The 21,821-nt window shown below is 68.9% G+C and overlaps 1 protein-coding gene across 1 annotated transcript in view; it reads right to left on the bottom strand.

The window, feature by feature from the left end:
* CROCC2 (ciliary rootlet coiled-coil, rootletin family member 2) overlaps positions 1-21,590 on the bottom strand; it is a 58,517-nt gene extending 36,927 nt beyond the window's left edge. Inside the window, exons 1-10 of the mRNA XM_077869545.1 lie at positions 20,706-21,590; positions 10,174-10,324; positions 8,876-9,024; positions 7,078-7,184; positions 5,694-5,859; positions 2,011-2,114; positions 1,701-1,928; positions 496-592; positions 327-416; positions 28-225 (exon numbers count right to left, since the gene is read on the bottom strand). Coding sequence (XP_077725671.1) covers positions 28-225; positions 327-416; positions 496-592; positions 1,701-1,928; positions 2,011-2,114; positions 5,694-5,859; positions 7,078-7,184; positions 8,876-9,024; positions 10,174-10,324; positions 20,706-20,786 — 1,371 coding nt within the window. The 5' untranslated portion in view covers positions 20,787-21,590. The remainder of the gene's footprint in view (positions 1-27; positions 226-326; positions 417-495; positions 593-1,700; positions 1,929-2,010; positions 2,115-5,693; positions 5,860-7,077; positions 7,185-8,875; positions 9,025-10,173; positions 10,325-20,705) is intronic.
* Positions 21,591-21,821: the final 231 nt, after the last annotated feature.

Raw genomic sequence — 21,821 nt, 5'->3', positions numbered from 1 at the left:
CTCCCGTCCTGGGCCGTGGCCGCCCACCTGCTCCCGCCGCCGCCGCCGCTCGATGGCCGCCTGCACGGCCTGCAGGGCCACCTCCGGGGTGTCCGGGGTGTCCGGGGAGCGCGCCGGGGGTGGGGACGCAGAGCACGCGGGCCTCCTCAGCTGGCCCCCGGCCTCCTCGGCCTCGGCGCTGCCGCTCGTCGCCAGCAGCGGGCCCCCCGCGTCTGCCTGGGCTACCTACGGGGTGCAGAGAGGACGGGGTGGAGGGGCGCGAGCTCGGGACCTTCCAGATCCTGGCAGGTGCCTGCGGTCCCACAGGAAGCCCCAGGCGGCCGCACCTCTGCGATTCTCCTCAACACGCGCCGCAGGGACGCAGCTTCCTCCTCCAGGACGCCCGCCGCCCTCTGGTCTCCACCGCGCGGGGACTCCTGTGGCCACAGCAGGGCCTCAGTGGGCAGGGCAGGTGGCCGCCCCCCACCCCGCGCCCGCCCCGTGCCCGCCCCGCACCCGGGCCTGGAGGTCCGCCCTGAGGGAAGCGATGGTGCTCTCGTGCTTGGAGCTCTGCTCCGTGAGCTTCTCCACCAGCAGCGTCTGCTCCGAGAGCCTGGAGGGCGGTCGGGGCGTCAGAGCAGAGAACAGCCCAGCGCTGCCCGCTCCCGGCCCCCCGCGGCGTGGCTCAGTGGACAGCCCCGTCCGGCCAGACGCCTCTCTCCCGCTCTAGGACCTTCGGTGGCCCCCATGGCCTCGGGAGCAGAGTCCAGCGCCCCGGGCCCACCCCGACCCCAACCCCGCTCTCCAGCGTCATGGCCTGCGGCTCCCGGAGGCTCCGCGCCCGTCCTCCGGGCCCTCAGCCCAGCTGCGTCCTCCGCCGGGACCACCTCCGCCACCAAGTGATGTCATCGTCCCTCTCCTTCTCAAAGACCCCGGGGCACCTGGGTCTCCCGTGCTGTGGTTCCAGCACCTTCCGCACAGGCCCGGGGAACTGCCCCTGCATCTGGCACCCCTGGGCCCGCCTGCCTCGCCCCTTTGGGGCTGTGTTGGGGTCTGTTTGACTCAAGTGGCCCCCCAGGGCAGCGCGGCCTTCTTCCCCGCAGCCTGGCAGGTGCCTGTGGCCAGGCGATCCTCGCCCCTGTGGAGCTGCGCCCGGGGGCAGCAGGCTCGGCCTTCCCTGGGGAGCTGTCTCCCCCTGCCCGCGGAAGCTGCCCTCACGTCTGAGCCACGGACACGTCCTCTGCGTCCAGGACCTCGCGCGCTCGCTCCAAGGCTCGCAGACCCCAGGAGGGCCCCGGTCTCAGCTGCACCCGGCGTAGACCTGGGCCCCCCACCTGCCTCAGCCTCTCAAGTGGGTCAGCCTCCAAGCGGGCGCCCACCGCGGCAGGGACGTGCCGCGAGGCTGGGAATTCAGCTTCTGGGACCGGCCACGAGGACACGGGCCACGCCTGCCCGCCGCAGCTGAGACCCTCAAGGTTTGGGCGCCCTAGCCTGGCCTCCGGGGTTGGTTCGGGCCGCGTGAGCCCGCCACGTTGGGGACCGTCCTGTGCCGCCAGGGGCACCGTCAAGAGCATGGGCAGCAGCACGGAGGCCCCCGGTACAGCTGCACGCGGGGCCCGTGCGTGTCTGGGAACCGCGGCCCCTGGGAGCTGGGAGGGGCTGGGAGGCGCCCGGCCCTCGGCCTCATCCTCCCTCCCGCCCCCGCCGGCCGCCGCACCCACCTGGCCCGGAGCGCCACCTTCTCGGCGTCCCAGCGGCCCTGCAGCTGGAGCATCTCCCGCACCTTGTCCCGGAGCTGCCGCTCCAGCCGCGAAGCCTGCAGGGCCTGCTGCTCCGGGGCGCCGGGCTCGCCGCGGGCCGACAGCCGCAGGTGGCAGTCGAGGCTGAGGCAGGCTGTGCGCAGGCGCCGGGCCGTCCTGGCCGCCTCCGCTCGCATGTCCGCGAGCCCCCTGGGAGGCGAGTCAGCACCGCCGCTGAGCCTCAGGCCCCGTCCAGGCGCCCGTCTCCCCCACGCGGGTCCCCGGCCGTCACCTGTCCGTGGCTGCGCGCAGTTCGGCCAGCTGTGCCCGGAGCGCGGTCGCCCGTCTCCACAGAAGGAGGAGGTCCTGGGCCCCCCCGTCGCGGGGACGCTGGCTCTGAAAGCGAGAGGGCGAGTCTGCCTCGGGCCAGGGAGGCGGCTGGAGCCCTGGGACCCCCGCACCCACCCCTCAACGCCCTCTTCCAGGTGGGCGCCCCCCGCGGGGAGCAGACCCAGCACCCCGGGGGCCCTGCTTCCTGGGGGCAGCGCCCCCCGCCCCCGACGACCTGGGGAGGCGACCGCATCCAGCTCCTGCCCGGAACCAGGACTCACCCGCCTGGTCTCCCTGCTGGGGCGGGAGGCACCTGTGCGGCCCTCTGCAACCGCCTCCCCCCACCCCCCTGCAGCACAGGGGACAGGCTTCGCGCCCTCCCAGCTCTTCCTCTGGGGGAGCCCCTGGCGTGTCCGGTGGGGCCGGGTCCTCGCAGGTGCCAGGGACCCGGCCTGTAGCCCTTGGAGCTCATGGAGGGGAAGGTGGGGAAGCCGCCCTCCGAGACAGGCGACAGGCGGGGCGTGGAGGGCGGGCGGGAAGGGCTGGCACTGGCCGCCGTTCAGGGACCGGGCTGAAGCCCAGGGCTCCCGGGTCTCTACCCCCGTCCCGGGCCCTGCACTGGCTGTGTCCCGAGTGCGGATCTCCCTGCCTCCCAGGGGCTCAGCGCGGGCCCCGGGCCGCCCCGTAGCTACCCCTCTGCCCTCCCGGCCCGCTCCGGGCGCCTCTCTGATGCCGCTGCCGACGGAGGCCCTCACGTCCCCCTGCTCCTCCTCCTCCACGAAGCCTTTGCCGAGCCCCTGGGTCCTGACCCGCATCTGAGGTCCCCGCACTGAGCCCACGTGTGTAGGCGACGCCCCTCTGTCGGGCCTCACTGTGCCCCGGCCCCCAGGGTGATCCTCCAGGAGCAGGGATTAGACCTGCGCACGCCTGGGCCGCCCTGCCCGACAACCGCCATGAACTGCGGAAGATTCCAGACCAGACGACTTCTGGGACGCGAGGCTGATGCGCCGGGGGGCACTCCGGCCCGGACGCTGGGGTCAGGGACTCCGGAGGGACGCAGGCAGCCTGTTGCCAAACCGAGCAACGGGAACATGGTCTCCTGGACCGTGGGGGTCAGGGGACAGCGAGGAAAGCCTGGGGCCCGTCCAGACGGCGCGTCTGCCCACACTCGCGAGCCAGATCTCGAAGCTGCCGTCCAAGGGGGGCCGTCCAGGTGAGTGAGCGGACACGCGCCCACACGAGCACGCGCACACGCACACGCGCAGCCCTGCCTGCAGGGCAGTGTAAGGAGGAACCTCCGAGGTGGCCCCTTGGGTTCAACGGTGAAACCTAATCCCTGCTGGACGGGGTGTGGAGGTGGGTGTCAGGCTCCACCCTGGTGATGGGCTTAGCGCCCTTATGAGGGTGCCCTCGAGCCCCCTCGCCCGTCTGCCGCCTGCGGCTGTAGTTCCAAGATGCTGTCCGGGCCGGGAAGCCGCCCTGGCCCCGCGCTGAGTGGTCGCGCGCCTTGATCCTGCGCTTCCCGCCTCCAGAACCGTGAGCAGCTAACGTTAGCGGAACACAAGCCCCGTCTGCGGGGTTCTGACAGCAGCCTCCTCCCTGGGGGCGTAGGGCCACAAGGCCGCCTGTACACAGTTTTCAGCCTGAATTCACATCACCTGGGTGGCTTGAAAAAAAAATGCTCAGGCTGGAAACGTACTCCAATGTGGCCCCAAAGACGGTCAGAGCCGCCCCCGCGCACCTGCCGAAGCAAAGGAAAATCCTTTCTGGAAGAGACCGCATCCCTTCCGGGTTTCAAAGAACGAGCACCAAGTTGCAAGAAAAATAAGCCGCTCTTGGTTTAAAATTCAAGGCAAATCACTGACGACACAAGGGAACAGGGCACCGCGGTCAAGAGCCTGCACAAACAGCACGATCGGACCTCAGACAACGCGAGACGTCGCGACATCCGGCGCAGCGGGGGACGTGGCCGTTTCTAAGATGCGTCAGCAAGCAACGAGACGCGTGCACGTCCGGGGTAAGAGCCGGATATTCGGGGAAGCCTCAGCCACAGTCCTTAAACACGAGAGACCCGACACTTGGGATCTTAGCCAAAGCGGGTGGGTTTAACCGTGAGGACTCCAGAGGCGGACGTGCTGACCAGGCAGGTGCACTGGGAGCCGAGCTCTAGAATACGGGCCGGGTGACAAAGGGAGGACGGACGTGCTGGCGCAGAAGCCCGAGGGCGTCCTCAGAGCAGCTGGCCTGCGCGGGGTCGGAGAGCTCGGGGACATGAGGCCTACCCTCGAAGGTCGCCAAGGCACAGCGTCCTGCTGAATCCGAAGCAGGATAAAGAGAAGGAAATCTGCACAGAGACGCGTCCCAGGGGAACTGCGGGACCGCGAGGCGGGAGCCGGGATCCTGAAGCCACCGGGTGGGAGGCCGGACTACCTCAGAGGCCCGGGGCGCCCGCTTCTCGCAGCGGTGGGGGGGCCAGAGCGCAGGGAGAGTCTCTCAGGGACCGAGAGGGAGCACCTGCCGACCAGTGAGACCTCCTTTCAAGGCCAAGGGGGAAACAGAGACCCTGGACGAACCACCGCCGGGCTGAACTCGGGACCTGCCCCCCAGGGCGTCCGGGTCCCCCCAGGTCACAAGCAGAGGCGGGGGTGGCAGGGATGCGGGGCTGCCTCTAACCTGCCCCTGCCTGGCCACCACCTGCGATGATGACCACAGGCCTCTGCGGGACGTGGGTAAGGGCAGGACCCTCCATCTGGAGGCCACGCAGCAGGAGGCCCCCAGCCTCCGACGGAACCGCAGCCGCAGGGGCCTGGGCACAGGGGTCAAGACCTCCCGTGCGGCGGCTGTGCCCCAGGCCCGTGGGGGCCCAGCCGGCTGGCCTGACGCTGGGTGGGAGGTGCTGCGGTGGCCCCGTGAGGCGGGTTCGCCTGGGTGGGGGTCCGCCCGAGGCCCGGGCACGCTGGCCCACCGCAGCCCCGCTTTCACCCAAAGCGCCGTTCTCAGGCGGTGTCGGGGCGCATCCCGCCAGGGGCACCTGCAGAGGACCGTGGGGAGGCAGCGACACCTGCCCTGCGAGGGCCGCTGCAGCCGCGGAGGCCGGCCCTGCCCCAGGAAGCCGCCCTTCCAGGGGCCCCCGTCCAAGGACGGGTCGGAGCAGACGGGGACGCCTCGCTCACTCAGTGGCCACGAGCGTGGCGGCGGGACGACCCGGAGCAGGCGGGGCAGGGAGCGGGGCGTCGTCCGGCTCAAGCATCCCCCCAGCTCACAGCAGGTCTTGTCCCCAGTGACCCCCCCCGAGGCCGAGGCCTGGGATCAGAACACTGACCAGGGAAGCCGGGGGTGGGGGGGCCTGGAGCAACGTGTGCCCCCGGGGTCTGACCAGGGCCCGGCCTCCAGGGGCCTGCTGCTGTCTGAGGCGCGCGGGGCCCTGCGCGGGTCTGGTCCCGCCTGCCGTTCCTCGAGGGAGGGTCTCCCTCCCCGGCGTCCCCCGCCCCCGCAGGCTGCTGGGCCCAGCCGATGGGGAGCCCGGCGTGGCAGGAGGTCAGCGGCCTTGCCCCCCAGCAGGGACCGCCGCGGAGCCACTTGAGCCTCCCGGCCCCCCGGCCGACCCCCCGCCACGAGCCGCCGCGGGCCAACGCGGGCAAGCACCTGTGTCCCGGTCCCGCGCTGCGCCTCCCTCAGCTCCAGCTGGCTCCGGAGGTGGAGCACGCCATCGGCCGTCCTGGCCAGCTCCTCGGCCAGCCCGTCGTTGGCCCTCCTCAGGTGCTCCAGCTGTTGCCGGAGCAGGCTGTTCACCTGCGCCAGTCCAGAGCTCCTGGGCGGCACACGGCACCGCGGCCTGGCCTGGGGGCTTCTCCCTGGACGCCCCTCGGAGCCGAGCCCGGAGCCCGGAGCTTCCCCGGCCCGGCCGGCCCCGCTCAGCCGTGAGGGCCCCAAGCTGGCCCCAGGGGGCAACTGACCACCTGCAACGGGCCCCCCACGGCTCCCCAAACTGGGCCCGGTACCCGAGGAGCCCCGGCACCCTGCTCCTCCCATGCTGAGCCTTCCTGGCCGTGCCCCTCACGCGTGACCGGCTCCGGCCCAGGCGCCAGGTGGGGGGCCCGAGACACCGGACGGGCAGCGCTGGGAGCTGAGGGGCGCCTGCGGAGGGAGTGCCCGCGGCGGAGGGGGTCGGGCGTGCCCTCGAGCGGGCAGCCCCCTGCGACTGCGGGGTCCTCTCCCCAGGGAGCCTCCCTCCGAGAGCCGGCCCTCCCTCCCAGCAGGGACCTGCTCCGCTCCTCTTTGCAACCTGGGCATCGCCTCCTCTTGGGTTACGACCCCCCCCCCCCCCCCGGCTGTTTGTGAAAACCGGTTTTCTGAATGCTCGTCAGCACTTTGCTTCTTTTCCGGAGTCCCCGAGGATGAAGCAAGTAACGGGAAGCGTTCCGCCAACACGCCAACCTCCCCCAGGTCTGGACGCAGCCGAGCTCAGGGGCTCAGCGCCTCCTGGCTGCCCTCCCTGCAGTGTGGACGCGTGCCCTTCCCTCCCAGGGACGGCGCCCGGAGCCCGGGGCCCAGGGGCTCCTTCTGGAGAGCCAGGGGCACCACTGGGCGTGCTCGGGCGTGACCCACGCCTGCCAGTGGTGGCAGACGAGCCCCTGACCGGGAAATCAGGGCGGCCTGAAGCCAGAGGAGGCGGGGCCAGCGCGTGAACGAGTGGGGTCGAGGGCAGCACCCGTGGGCACCCCAGGACTGGCTGCGCTCCCGAGGCCCACGGTCGGCCCAGGGGACCCGCCTGCAGCACCGGCCAGGGCACCCGCGGGCGTCGGGGTGGAGGGCAGGGCGGGTGAGACCCTCAGACCCGTGGGACCTGCAGCCCCCTCAGGCCCACCCCGGTGGTCCCCGTCCCCGCCCTGCTCTGCCCACTTCTTCCCCTGCCTCCGAAGCCCGCGGCCAACCCAGCCTTACAGGCAAGTTGGGAGGAGGCCCCGGGGCGAGGGCATCTGCTGCCTCTGGGGGTGCGGCCGAGCTCCCTGCAGCCGCCCACACTCACCTCTGCTCGGCGGCCTCCAAACGGCCCAGGGCCTCCTCCAGGTCCACGCTGTGCTCCAGCTCCGACCTCCGCAACCGGGCCTCGGTGGTCTCCAGACGGGCCTGCAGCTGGAGAGGACGGTGGCCCACTAGCCAGCCGTCCCAGGGCCCACCAGGGCCCCCGCACACCAAGGGGCAGCGGCCAGGCCTTCACGCGCTGACCCCGCGCCCCGTGCCTGGCTGGCTGCGGAGGGGCCCCCGGGCCGGTTCACCAGGACTGAGCAGGCCTGGGGTCGCCCTGCCCGAGTGAGAGTGAGCATGGGGTCCCACTCCTCCCGCTGCCCCCCAGTTCCCGTCCGGCAGGTGGGCTTCCGCCCGGGGCAGGCCTGGGGGCGGGGGGGGGGTGTCATGGAGCTGCACCAGGCCTGCCTCAGGGCCGCGTCCTTCCTCCCCGCCTCCCTGCTGGAGCCTGAGAGGTGGGCAGCCTGGAGCTCCAGGAGGACGGGAGGTGCTGGGCGGACCCCAGACCTGCACCCCGGAGCACCTGGGGTGTCTGGGGAGGGGAACTCGGGCCCAGCCGGCGGGTGGGGGGGGGCTGGGACGCGGGAGGTCAGGAGAGCCTGCGGGCCCCAGGATGGAGACAGCCAAGGCCAGGGCAGGGGCCGGGGTGCCCACCCAGTGGACGTGCCGCACAGAGGTCACCCCCTCCCGGCCATCTGCTCGGGGGTCACGGGGGGAGGCCTTGCCCCTTCTGGCGCCTGCACAGGGTGGGGGGTGGGGGACGCCCTTGGGAGCCGGACATGTGTGCCGGGCTGCGAGGTCTGGGAGTTCAGTTCTGACTCATGAGGCTTACTAATGTGTCCGCAGGATTTCTGGCTTCTATTCCCGCCACGGATTCCCAACATCTCCCCACCCTGTGCTAGGAAGGCCCCCCACCCCCACGACTGGGCCGAGGCCGCAGACAGCCCGGGCCGGCGGGCGGGTGCCCCCTGGGCTCCTGGCCCTGATGGGGCCGAGGACGCCCCTCGTCGTGGTGTTGCCCCGAGGGGCTCGCCGGGGTGGGGGCAGCAGGGAGAGCAGGCGTTGGGTCTGGGGGCCGCTGGTGCCACCTCTCCCGGAAGCCCCGGACATCCCGGGGAACAGGGGGCAGCCTGGGGCAGCTCAGCCCCGGGCCAGCGTGTCCTCATCTGGCGTGGGGGCAGCGGCTCTGCCTCGGAGGGCACGGAGGGCTCTGGGGACAGCGGGGCCAGGTGGGCCAGACGCCGCAGGGGCGCGGGCACCCCACCCTGGGGCCGGGCATGCCGGGCTCTGGTCTGGCAGGTGTCCTCGCCTTTCTGCCTCGGTGTCCCCGTCTCCACACTTCATAGCCACATGGTCTCTTGCTGTGGCTGGAGGCGTTGGGGGTGCCCAGGGGACCAAGGATTGAGGACCCGGGGTCACAGCTGTCCTCTGAAGTCACAGCCGGCCTGGCTGTCAGGGAAAGGTGGAGGCAGGGGCGGAGCCGAGGGCGCAGGCCGGTTCCTGGGCAGACCCCAAAGGTGGGGCGCTGGGGCCAAGGGCTCGGGGCTCACCAGCTGCCCCAGCAAGCCCCCGGCAGCCAGGACACAAGGCAGTGCTCCGGCTGGGCTGGGAGACCGGGGCCTTCGTCGTGGGGGGGCCTGGGCACCCGTCCTGCGCGCACCCTCCCGCCTCCAGCCTGGCTGGGGATTCAGCTGTGCGGAGGCTGAGGGGACCGTCAGGCTGCGTCCTCAGTGCCACCGTCTGACCCCCGGCCTCCCGGACCGCCCTTCTGCTGGCCCCGCGCCCCAGGCACCGCTTACCCGCTCGCTGGCCGTGTGGCACCTGCTGGCCAGCTCGTCGTGCTCAGCGCCCGCCTGGGCCAGCAGGCTCTCCAGCCGGCACAGCTCCTGCTGCAGGAGCTCGTTCTCCTCCTGCAGGCGGGCCGAGGTGCCCAGCGGCTCCCGCACCCCTGCAGGGGGAGCACCAGGGTCAGCCCGCACCGCCTGGGCCACCGCGCCGTCCCCACGTCCCCACGGTGGGATGCGGGCGGGTCCCTGGGCTCCCTCCGCGGTCGGCCCCGACCTTCCGGGAGCATCCCCGACCTGACCCAGGAGACCCTGGCGTGGGGTCCTGGACGTCTCGCTCCAGGCCTCCCTCCCGCTCCTGGGGCCCTACGTCTCAAGCATCCTTGACCCCAACACGGCCCCAAAGCAGTTAGAGCAGAGGGCGGGGGAGAGGCCTGGACACGGGGGCCCCCGGCCCCCACTAGGCACCAAGACCTGCTGATGCAGGGTAACCGGTCTCATCTGAGCTGCTTCCTTTTTTTTTTTTTTTTTTTAAAGATTTTGTTTATTTATTCATGATAGTCACAGAGAGAGAGAGAGAGAGAGAGGCAGAGACACAGGCAGAGGGAGAAGCAGGCTCCATGCAGGGAGCCCAACGTGGGACTCGATCCTGGGTCTCCAGGATCACGCCCTGGGCCAAAGGCAGGCGCCAAACCGCTGAGCCACCCAGGGATCCCCCTGAGCTGCTTTCCTGAGCGCACGGCGGGCTTTCCTCCCCCTTCACACGCGCCCGGAGAGCGATGGGTCCCTCGGGAGGCCACAGACCCTTACTCTGCACGGGGGCCTCGGGACCCACACAGTCACAGGCACAGCGGGGGCCTCGTGGCCGAGCGGCCGGGTGGCCCTGCTGCAGGGACCCAGGGGGCCTGCGTGCTGCGGTCAGAGGCCCGGGAGGGGTGGGGGGCCCGCTCAGGGTCTGTGCTTCCTCAGCGTCGCCCTTCGGGATTTTCACTCCTCTAACGGAAAATAAATACGGAGGAAGTCGAGACGGTCACCAATGTGTCCCACACACGAATGCCACGCTGGACAGTCCTTGCGGCCTAGTGGGAAGCGTGCTGCGGGGATGGATGTGTGACCCCCGTGGGGACCCCGTGGGAGGGCGTGGTTCTCGGCCCGTCACCCTGCAAGATGACAGCCCAGGAGGGGCCAGCCGCCCGAGGGGGACGCTGCAGGGGTGGGGGGTGGAGAGCACTGAGGCTCGACTGCAGCTGCTGGCTCTGCGGTTCCCCTGTTGCCCACTACCCCCCCATCGTCACCCCGCCACCTCCCGTCACCTTGGTGTGGCTCGTCCCCCAGGCTGCCGGCCACGATCTCGCGGATTCGGGCGGGCACAGGAGTAGGCGAAGCCCGGCAGCCTTCCCCGCGAACGGTCAGCGCCCGATCCTCCCTGCTGGCCATGGGGCTCAAGACGGTGTCCTCCAGCCTCTGCAAAACAGCCATCCAGAGACACTGGGGGGTGGCAGCCGCCCCGAGCTTATGGGCTTAGTGGGGGCTGCACGCCCCTGCCGCAGCCAAGGGCCCCGAGAGGACTGCCCGAGGGTGTCGCCCGACGCTGCCTGGGGTCTGTGCCTGTAGAGTGGGATGACACCCTGGGAGCTCTGCGGGGGCCGGGCCGGTGTTCACGGGGGGCCTGTCCAGGGGCACCGGGGGGCGGTGCCCTTGCTCTGCTCCACGGGACCACCCGCAGCATAGTCTCCCCACTCTCCCGGTGGGGCTGCTGGGGGGGACTGGCAACTTGCAGGGACCTAGGACCTCCCTTTAGGACGTGGCCGGGTGCTGGGGCCTTCGTCCTGCCCAGCAGCAAGGGCACGAGAGGACAGGGCAGGACCCAAGGGAGGGGCTGTGGGAGGATGGCGAGGGCAGCCCTCCCTCCTGGCTGGGCCAGAGCAGGGCCTGGCAGCGGCCGGGAAGCCCCAGGGGCCCAATTCCCGGACACCGGTGTTGGGAGGCCCTGGGGATTCGGTGCGCCATGAGGCGGGCAGAGCTGGGGGAGGGCGGGGGCGCCCTCCAGACCCCGGCCCGGGCAGGGCCCTTCTGCTGGGTGTAATTGTGGTGCCGGCTAGGGCAAGGACCCTCGGGGCCTGTGGAGCATCTGGGCGTGAGAGGGCTTGGGGTGACAGGGTCACCGATGCTTCCCTGGGGTCCTGGAGACAGATGTCTGCCCCCGGGGGCTCTCCGGGGCTGCAAACCGGGTTCTCCTATCATGGTCCCCCAATCTCAAACTTCTGAAATCCATCACCGTGTGGTCAGACTCCCCCTGCCTGTGGAGGGTCTACCCCCCGGGGCCCCCCAAGCCCCCTCCCAGCCCAGGATCCTGCCGAGTGACCCCTGAGTGGCCTCCTGTCGCCTCCCTCCTCTGATTTCCTCTCAGCTCTCCCTGGAGGGCCCCGCACCCGGCTGTGGCCCTCGGCCCTGGCCTCCTGGGTGTGCCCCTGCTGTGCCCACCCCACTGCCGGCGCCCTCTCTGTTCCCTCTTCCCGAGACCCCAGCCTGGCGTCCCCTGCACACGCTGTCCCCAATTCTCCCTGGGCACAAGGCATGCTCCACGCAGACCAGACAGCCGGGGGTCACCCCGAGACCTGGGCTCCGTGTGGCACCCAGTAAGGCCGCACTCGGACGGATCCCGGCAGCAGCCCAGTTGCCGGACCGCCGCTGAGCAGACGCCTGGGCTGACTTCCGCTGCCCCCTGGTGTGGAACCTGGTCCTGGCCGGCCCGGACCCGGCCCTTCACAGGCTGGAGCCCGGCTTGGCACGGGGATGTTTCAATTTGAGAAAGTGGGGGGCCTCCGGGAGGAGCCTTCACCCAGCACCCCCAGGTGACCCCTGGGGTTACTGGGGTGGGAGCAGCCTGCCTGGGGGGAGGGGAGCCGGTGCCCCCTATGCTCTCTGGGCCGAGCGAGCCGGATGCCAAGACCATCAGCCTCCTCTCCTGTCCCCCCCCAGGAAGGGCAGCCCGAGGGGGGCGGGGGCCATGTTCACCTCCACCCAGATTCGCACGTGGGGAAACTGAGGCTCAGCCGGGTAGGCCAGGCCCGCGCAGGAGCAATGAACTCCCTGGGCCAGGCCGCACCGACTCTGCCCTGCGCGCTCCCCCACCCTCCGCGCTCCCTCGGGCATCCCAGGCGCCACCCGCTGACGGGAAGGGCAGCAGCGGCATAAACTTGACTCATTCCTAACATTTACAGAGGGTCACTTATTAGCCCAGACGTCCCAGGAGGCGCTGGGGGCGTAATGGGTTCCAGCTGTGGCCGGTGCCTGCGATGGGCCGCGGCCCAGCTGGAGCCGAGGGGGCGCGGCGGGGGGCACGGGGGGGGGGGAGGGACGGGGCGGTGTCGAGGGCGGGGAAGGGGCAGGGGCGGGAGGGGAAGGGGGAGAGGCCTGGGGCAGGGGCAGGGGCAGGGCAGGGTGGGGAGGGAGGGGCAGGCCCTGGAGGGGAGGGGCAGGGGCCGGGAGGAGAGGGGGCGAGGCCTGGGGCAGGGGCGGGACGGGGAGGGCGGGGTCAGGAGGGGAAGGCCCGGGAGGGGGAGGGCCGGGAGGGGGAGCGGGAGGGGGAGAGGCCTGGGGCAGGGGCAGGGGCAGGGTGGGGAGGGAGGGGCAGGCCCCGGAGGGGAGGGGCAGGGCCCGGGAGGGGAGGCGGAGAGGCCTGGGGCAGGGGCGGGACGGGGAGGACGGGGTCAGGAGGGGCAGGCCCGGGAGGGGAGGGGCGGGGCCTGGATGGGGCGGGGCCTGGAGGGGAGGGCCGAGCCGAGAGGGGGCGGGGCCTGGAGGGCGGGGCCTGGAGGGCGGGGCCGAGCCGAGAGGGGGCGGGGCCTGGAGGGCGGGGCCTGGAGGGCGGGCCCGAGCCGAGAGGGGGCGGGGCCTGGATGGGCGGGGCCTGGATGGGCGGGGCCGAGCCTGGGGGCGGGGCCTGGAGGGCGGGGCCGAGCCGAGAGGGGGCGGGGCCTGGAGGGCGGGGCCTGGAGGGCGGGGCCGAGCCTGGGGGCGGGGCCGAGCCAGGAGGGGCGGGGCCAGGAGCGGCGGGTGCGGGTCGGGGCGCACCCGGGGAGCCTGGGCGCGCAGGCGGGTCCGGAGGAGGCTCGGGCTGGGCCCCGTCCTGCCACGACCTGGGCGCCGCCCGACCCGGGGCCTCCTGTGAGACGGGAGGGGGCATCCCAGAGCCCCGGCCGCGGCCTTGCGGGTCCGAGCCCACTCACGCGGGGCGACCTCCCAACCTGCCCTTGAGGCGACCCCGAGTGGCTCCCCAGGCCGTGCGGGCGGCCCGGGCCGGGGCTGGGGGACAGCCCGCGACGGGCGCAGAGGATGGGCCTAGGGGAGCCTGGCGCCTTCGGGGGCGGGGAGGACGCGGCTGCCCGCACCCTTGGGTGGCCCCGACCCCTGAGCCCAGTGGCAGCCCCGAGCCAAGCTCCCACAGTGCCGCCGTGTGGCTGCCGGTGGCCCCGCAGGGCCCGCGCCCTGGGGATCGCTTAGCACACTTGTTGCACACTTGTCCCGAGAGGGCGGGTTTCCCCTGCACCCCATGGGTGACGAGGCTCACCCCGGCTCGGGCGCTCACGAGAGGCACGACCCACCCGCCCGTGGGCCCCGCGCCTCCCCAGGGCACGCTGGCCTCAGGTGCCCTCCCGGGTGAGGCTGGCACTTCCCGGAGCCCAGGCTGGTGGCAGGGGACAGAGAGCCCAGCCCCCCGCCTCCGGCCTCTGTGCCCGGCCTCCTGCCTCCTCCTTGGAGGCCGGCCGCCGCCAGGAGCGGGCACAGCTCGGAGAGCACATCCGAGGCCTGGGCCGCAGCCAAGTCCGGCTACCAGACGTCCACTGGCCACTTTTCCGTGGCGTGACCCGCCGCACAGAGGACACAGGCCGGGTGGGGGTGCCTGCCAGGCTCCGCGTCCTCAGGAAAGAGCTTCTCTGTGTCGGGGTAACACCTGGCCCTACGTGCTGTGCCTGGGCGCTGCCCGGTGTAGGTTTCTGTGCGTTTGTGAGCCTCGGGGGCCCTGGGAGTCCCCCCACCCCGGGAGCAGGGTCATGCTTCCTACGGGTGTCAGTGTGGTCCTCACCTCATAATGGGTGGGAGATCCGGGCCAGGCACTGAACGGGCGTTTGGGAGCGAGGGGCACACGTGGTCACTTGTCTCTGTGCCCCTGCCCGAGCCCCCAGCATGGTCAGTGCTTGGCGCAGGTCACTATGGGAACGACGGGAAACCTAGCCTAACGCGGAAATCACCAGGGGGCCTGTTGACCATGCTTGCTCCTGTGTCCCCAGGGCCGCACAGACTTCCCAGAGCCGGGCCAGGCCAGGTGGCCTCGAAGGATGAGGAGTCCCACAGCCAGAGGAGGCACAGGTCAGGTGTTCAGGCGGGGGCAACAGCGGCAGTGGGGTGGGTCGTCAGTCCGTGTGGGGCCGGGGGACGAGGCCATAGGGAAGGCGGGGAGCAAGGCAGGAGAGGACAGGGCGAGGGCCTTGATCGCCTGCCCCCTTGACGGCTGTGCAGCCACGGTCCCCTCGGACCCCAGGGTGGTGGTGGGGCGAGCGAGGTTCTGAATGAGGAGGGGGTGGGGGCCACCTGATTAGCGCGGCTGCTCCGTCTGACCAGGTGTGATGTGACCTTGGCCGCAGCAAGGCCCGCGGGGGGGAAGGTTCGGAGATGGGCTGGCGCCGCTGTCCCTGGCTCGCGTGGGAACGGCACGGGGCTCGGCCCTCGGCAAGTGACCACGGCGTGACGATGCCCTCAGACCACCCCAGCTCCTGTCCCGTGGGGGGACCCTGCAGGTTCTGGCCCCGGGGACCCGTCTCACGCCCTGATACAGATGAGGATACTGAGGCACAGTCGGTGACAGAGCCGGCTCCGGAACTGGGGCACCTCGCTGCCCTCCCTGCTGCTTGGGGTCTGTGCCCATGCCCTGCCCTCCTCCCCCGAGACCTCCCCTGTCCCCCCCTCCACTCTCAGGGGCCCCCACTCTGGCAAGGCGTTTAATCTCTTTGGTGACAGAGATTCCAGCACGAGGCCTTCCCTTCTCCTGGGGGACCTCCTGGGGCACGCGCAAAGGCAGCGATGCGGGATTGGCCCTCCAGGAGGGGCCCCCGGAGGAGGAGCTGGTGGTGGCCGTGGGCCGGCGGGCCAGCTCCCCGCGGCTACCATTTACAGAGCGACAGCAGCGGCTCACGTCAGGTGTCCAGGAGCAAGTGTAATAACTGAGCACGCGCAAGACCTGTTCATTGACAACCGCGCGGAGCAAAATCTAAAAACACAGAACAAGCGCTTCATCAAACAAGACGTTGCTCGTGTCCACGAAGTAGAAGAGACCCCACGTCCCGGAGATGGCCGATCTCCTCGCCTTAGCTACATCCGTGAAATCCCAGTCCAACCCAATCCGGCGGAGTTTTCCTTTTGTAGAAATTGAAAACTGATTCTAAAATCCATTTGTAAATGAAGAGTCAGAAGGATGAAGGTGACCATGAAGAATAAAGCTGGAGGGCGGGCGTAGGCTCGCGGGGGGCCGCGTCCCGGGCCTGCAGCGGCTCAGCCAGCCAGGTGCTGGGGTACGGGCCCGGGACCAGCGGGGGGGTGTACCTGTGACCCCGCACACGCAGGCACCGTGCACAGGCGTGCACACACGCTGCTGCATGACAAAGGTGACACGGGCGGTCAGGGCTTTTCAATGCGGGAGTGGGGGGAGGGCCACTGGGTATTCAGATCAAGAAACAAGAAAGCTTTTAGTTTCAAATATTTTCTGAATATTGATTGATTGATTGATTGGTTTTAGGGGGTGAGGGGCAGGGGGCTGAGGAGAGGGAGTCCCAAGTGGACTCCGCTGAGCACCCAACAGGGAGCTCCACGTGGGTCTCGATCCCACGACCCTGAGATCACGACCTGGGCTGAAACCAAGAGTTGGGCGCTTCCCTGACCGCCCGGCCCCCCCAGGCGCCCCAAACAAGAAGGCCTTTAAAATAAATGTAGAGGAACGTGTTCGTGACTCCGGAGTGGGCTAAGCGTGTTTCTCAGCACGCCAGGATCGCTGACGTAAGAGAGAAAAGAATCGATCAGTTGTGCTTTAGGAGAATCATGAGCTTCTGTGCGTCAAGAGATGCCACTGCAGGAGCGGGAGGGCCGCTCGCGGCAGATACGGGGCGGGGGGGGTTCACCCAGTAAGGCACTCGCTTCCGGTGACCCAAGTTCCTATTAATACTTCGATAACAGAAAATGGACATTTGAGAGCAGACGCTTCACAGAGAGGATAGATGTGAGGGCCCCATAAATACGCTGCAATGTAGGGGCGCCTGCGCGGCTCAGTCGGGGGAGCGTCTGACTCCCGGTGTCGGCTCAGGTCGTGGCCTCGGGGCCGAGGGATCGGGCTCTGCATCGGGCTCTGTGCGCAGCGCGGAGTCCGCTTGAGATTCTCTCTCCCTCTCCGCCGCCCGCCCCTCGCCCGTGCACGAGTGCACGCTCTCCCTCAGATGAGTGAGTCAGATCTTTAAAAAAATGCCGGAATGCCACATGGTCACCAGGTAAATAAGTGGCGGATCCCGACGCAGCCCCGCGGTGCGCCCGCCGTCAGGGCAGGATGCAGTCGCCGAGGGGCTGCGGGGCCGGCAGGGCTACACAGGCGCCCGCATCCCCGGGGTCGCGCCCTTCGGGAGCCGCTCAGCGGCATTGGCCAGGCCCGGCACACGGAACCCGCGGCCCGGCCTTTCCACGTGGGCGCAGGCCCCCGACAAAGGGGATTTATGGGGCCCCCGCGGATCCGGGCCGAGTGCTCGTGGGCGGCGTCACGCGGGGCCGCGGGGGAGACTCCGCAAATGGCCGTTTGTACAACAGATAGAGAGCGAGGGATGTGCACACGGTGCACCCCTGCGCCGCGGCGGAGCGAGCAAGAGGCCACCGCGGGCTGCCTTCCGGGGGCATTGCACGGGCGGAGCCATGCTCAGGGAGTGGTGCACACGGGCACATGCTGTACACACACACGGGCACACGCTGTACACGCGCCCACACGAATGTATCTTTAGGAACAGGCAAGACCAGCCTATGTCGGGGGGCGGCTTCTGGATTCTGAGACGTGGCGCCAGCCGCTCGGTTACGCTGCACACTTAGGGTGTTCTGCGTGTTTCTGGACGCCTGCAATAGCACTTCAACCCAAAGGGGAAAATAAATCACTGATTCTTTTTTTTTTCTCTCAGAGGCCAGTTCTTTGACTATGGGATCGACTCCTTCCCCCACCCTTGTGGGCAATGTCTTTCCATCCGCTCTCCGATCTACCGCAGCCCCACCCGGGGCTGCCCCCGCCCCCAGGGAGCCCCTCCACCCACCAACCTGCATATCCCTTTATTCATCCATCCTCGGATCTACACTTCGGCGAACTGCAGCTTGTTCCAGCGTGCCGCGTGTTCGTAAATAAGGTTTTGTTGGAGAATAATTATACCCATTTGTTTCCGTATTGTCCATGGCTGCCTTCGTGCTGCAGCAACAGAGTGGAGTGGTTGCTACAGAGACTTCACGGTTTGCAGAGCCCGGAATATTAATTATTGGCCCTTTCCAGAAAAAGTTCGCCAACCTTCACTGTCTTCCATCTGTCCACTCGTCCCATCGTATCATTCCCCGTGCCGTGCCACATCAAGACATCCCATCCATCCCATCCCATCCCATTCCATCCTTCCCATCTGATCCAACCCAACCCAACCCAACCCAACCTACCTCATCCTCTGTCACGTGCCTCACACATTCCTCCAGCAAGCCTTCCCTCTTCCTTACGTATCAGTGATTTTTCTCTCTTTTGGACCATTCTTAGTGGACCAAACTGTTTAAATTTATATCCCTCTTTAAAAAAAAAAAGGCGTTGCTCCTTCCTGCGCCTTGAGGTATCCTTGGAGTAAAGGTCACCCACGACCTCCATGTTGCCAAGCCCAGTGGTCCAGGGTCTCCCTCTTCCTGGATGTGTTGGCAGCATTTGGGTCACCATCTCCTCCTGAAACACTCGCGTCCTGATGCCACCTGCCTCAGCTGTTCTCACCTCACTGGCCACCCGTCTTGGTCTCCTTGGCTGGTTCCCTCTTGCGTCTCCCATCTCGAAGTGTGGGCGTGCTCCATCTCCTCTTTCTGTGCACACTCACCCGGTTACCCACACGCCCACACTCCAAATGTCTATTTCCAGCGTGGAGCTCCCCGCCCCCCGAGGCCAGGCCACATGCCCACTCACCTCCCTGCCTCCCTGTGGGTGCTAATGGGCTTTTCTGCTCTAAGACATTCCAAACAAAACCTCTGAGCCCAATATTGGCAAACGAGGCGTAGAAAAACGATTTACAGGGCAGCCCGGGGGGCTCAGCGGTTTAGCGCCGCCTGCAGCCCAGGGCATGATCCTGGAGGCCCGGGATCAAGTCCCTGCAAGGAGCCTGCTTCTCCCTCTGCCTGTGTCTCCGCCTCTCTCTGTGTCTCTCATGAATAAATCAATAAAATAAAAATCTTAAAAAAAAAAAAAGAAAAGAAAAACGATTTACAAATCTCTGTATGTTTGGAAATTAGGCTATTTATACCTCTGGATAGCCCATGGATAAAATCACAAGGGAAATTTGGACACAGTTTGAACTGGACACTAATGAAAATTATTATCTCAAAATTTTTGTATTTGAGAGACGGTGGGGGCGGGGTAAGCGTGCACGCGGGTGTGCCGAGGGAGAGACGGGAAGATGGAGAGAGAATCTGAGGCAGACTCTGCACCGAGCCCGACCTGATCCCACGACGGCAAGATCACATCCTGAGCTGAAACCAGGAGTCGGACACTCAACCGACGGAGACACCCAGGTGTCCCGTTAAAATTAAAAAAAAAAAATTTTTTTTTGTAAAGAAAATCTGTAAATGAATGAGCTAAGCACACATCTTGAAAGATTAGATGAGCAACAACCCCAAAGAACTGAGAAGCAAAGGAATAATAAATATATACGTTAAGGAAACAGAAGATAAAAACACCGTAAAGAGGATCAACAAGGGCCGAAATCAAAGAAACAGGGGCACGGCTTCGGGGTGACCCGCACCTCTCCGTGTGCCCGGATGCCCCCGAGAGGCACACCGACACCCCGGGTGTCCCGCCCCCCAACCCCAGGGCCGGCGGCCACCCTGCTTCGGATCCTCAGCCGAACGGCAGCAAGAGGATATCAGGAACAATTTTTGCACGGAAATTTGAAAATTTAGATATTGCGGACAAATTCCTGGGAAATCATTAATCGAAACCTACCCCCGAAACATCCTGGCACGTCCGGTAGCTCTTATCTTAAGGAGCCGAGACCCGGATCGGCTCCCTGCCGACTGGCCCCTGAGCCAGGGCTGTCCCGTGGGGGCGCGTCTGCTGCTGTCGGCTCGGGGTGCCCCACCCTCCGAGATCCCGGATCGGAGCGGACGGCCGGGGCCAGGCGCCCTAGGGTGCCGTGCAGGCGCTGCCGGGGGCCCCCCCAGGCGTGGGGAGTGTGTGCAGGCCGGGTCACACGCAGGCCACGACCTCCAGCCACACCCCGCCAGGCCCTCGGTCTGCGGCGCCTCCAGCCCTCGGGCCCTGCCTCCCCGTCTGGACAGGCCTATCTGGGCGTCTCGGCGCCGGCCTGCTGCGCCCCGGGGGGTGGCACCCCGATCCCCATCGCCACACGCAAATAACAGGTGTCGGCTGGACGGGCAGAGGGCCCTCGGCCGGGCTCCCTGTGGCTTTCAGGGGACAGTTCCCCACAGGCAGTGGGGGCGGGGGGCGGCCGCGTCTGCCAAGCACCTGTGCCCACTGCCAGACAAGGGCCCCAGGAACCGCCGGTAACCATAGCGACGTGGCTGGGGGGGGGGCAGCCTCTCTTCTGGAATCCAGAGCGGGTGATGGGGCCCCGTGCGGCTGACGGGAGTCGACGGCTGCGGCCAGCTCTCGAGGCGGGAGCGTGGGGATGGACGCCCCGTGGGAGCCGGACTCGGTCACCCGCCCGGGGCCTTGTTTTGTCCTGTCGCATCACCCGGTTCAGGGGTCCCGTCCCACCGCGTTCTATCCCGCGTGGACATCCGTGTGCGTGCGCCCGAGCACGTGGAAGGCGACCCGGTGTTACTGCATCGCACGGCACCAGCTGTGGGCCGTTACTGTCCTCTGGCGACCTGGGCTGTTTACCTGGGGCCGCGTCAACCCGGCAGCCAAGTCTGAGGTCTAGGACGCGGGTTCGTTAACCACTGAGTCAGCCGGGGCGGCAGGGTTCACTGGGATCCCGGGGGCCGTCGGGTGGGGCGGCCTGGAGCGGTGGGCGCTGCGGGGGGCTGGCGGGGCCGAGCAGAGCGCCGGCTCAGGGAGCCAGGGCCTGAGGCCGGGAGGGGCGCGGGGGTGGGTGCCCGTCCCCGCTGCTGCTGCGCTGCGGTGGCTGCTCGGAGGGCCGCGCACGGAGAAGGCGGAAGTCACGGAGCAGATCCTGGGGTGACCGCACCCACCCAGCGGGGCGGCCCCCACCTCTGCCATGAGGGAAGCGTGAGTGAGATCCCGGAGCGGGGTCCCAGCGGGGCAGGGTCCCTGTGCGCACCCCCTGCCGCCCCACGGTGTGCGGGCCGGGAGCCGAGGCCCAGAGGAGGGGCGGCCGGCCTGAGCCACGCCGCGGACGGGGAGGCCGGGTGCTGGGTCCAGTCCCTCCCGGGCCTCTCTCCGGAGCCGAGGCTGTGCTTGCGTGTGTATGAGTGTGCGCGTGCCCACGCTGACCATGTGAGCGCCACGCGCCCCTTGGAGCCGGGGAGGTGTGGCCCCTCTGGGCACCCTCCCAAGGTGCCCTCGGAGCCTATGCCCAGGAGGGTGCTGGAGGGCGGGCGCCCCACTGACCTGGATCACGGCGTCCAGCCCGGGTGGGGACTGCGGAGCAGCGGCCTCCCCATCGCCGGGCTCGCTGGAGGTGGAGCTCATCTGGGTCGGATGCTCGGGGGCCAGGGTGGGGGGCCGGGGCTGGGGGGCACAGGGCTCGGGGGGCCGGGGCTGGGCCGCCCGGTGAGTCTCCTCCTGGAGCCCTGGCCGGGCCGGACCTGCTTCAGGGCAGCAGCTGCACACCTGCGGCACCTGGATCCTCCGTCAGGGCGCCCAGCTGCCCCCTCTGGGTTGGCGACCTGAGTGGCCAGCTAAGGGCGGAGGCGTTGCCGTGGCAACCACGACGTAGGGATTGAGTTTCCCTGGAAACAGGAGTGCCGCCCTGTTGCCATGGGGACCGTGGAGCGCTGTTGTCTGGAAGCCGTTTCCTGGAGACCTGGAGGCGCCCTGGTGGCGCTGTGCACCGGAGCCACCGCGCGGGGCAGGGGGCTGGCCTCCCCCAGCCTCGGCCCGCGCCCGCCCGGCCTTCCAGGGGCTTCTCCCTGGACCAAGTGTGCTCGGGGGTGGACTCCCGAGGGAGGATCGTACACTGTGGCGTTTTCCCCAACACCTGGCAAAGAACTTAGGGGTCATTGGTGGGGTGGTGTCCCCAGAGGGCCGGACGGGACCCCCAGGTAGGAGAAAGCACCGCCCAGGGACGGAGGGAAGCCCCGTCGTCCTAGCCCTGCTTGTGGACTCGCCCTCCGGGCTTGGCTTCCCTCTGGAGCCCCCACCCCCACCCCGGGACCACCTGCTCTGGGGGGCATTTGTGTCTAATTGGGGGGGCGGGACCCAGTCCCGGGGGGCGAGGCAAGGGGAGGGACGGGCACAGACCTGCACCCGGTCCCCGGGGTGTCCCAGGGCCTCCTGAGCCAGCGGCCCCCCGCCCCCTGCCCGGCTGCACCCCTCCCAGCAGAGACCGTCTTGAGCGGGGGCGACCCCCGTGACCCCCAGAGCGCGCGCTCCTCGGAGGCTGCCCACCTGGGCAGGGCCAGAGGGACCCGTCCTGAGGAACACGGCATGGTGCTGCCATCCGCAAGGCCTCTGCCCACTGCCCCCGGGGCGACAGCCACCCGAGTGGCCGTGCGGGGACGGGCA

This window comes from Canis aureus, chromosome 24 (genome assembly GCF_053574225.1).
Source record: "Canis aureus isolate CA01 chromosome 24, VMU_Caureus_v.1.0, whole genome shotgun sequence".
NCBI classification, from domain to species: Eukaryota; Metazoa; Chordata; class Mammalia; order Carnivora; family Canidae; genus Canis; species Canis aureus.
This window is presented reverse-complemented; position numbering and strand designations above follow the sequence as displayed.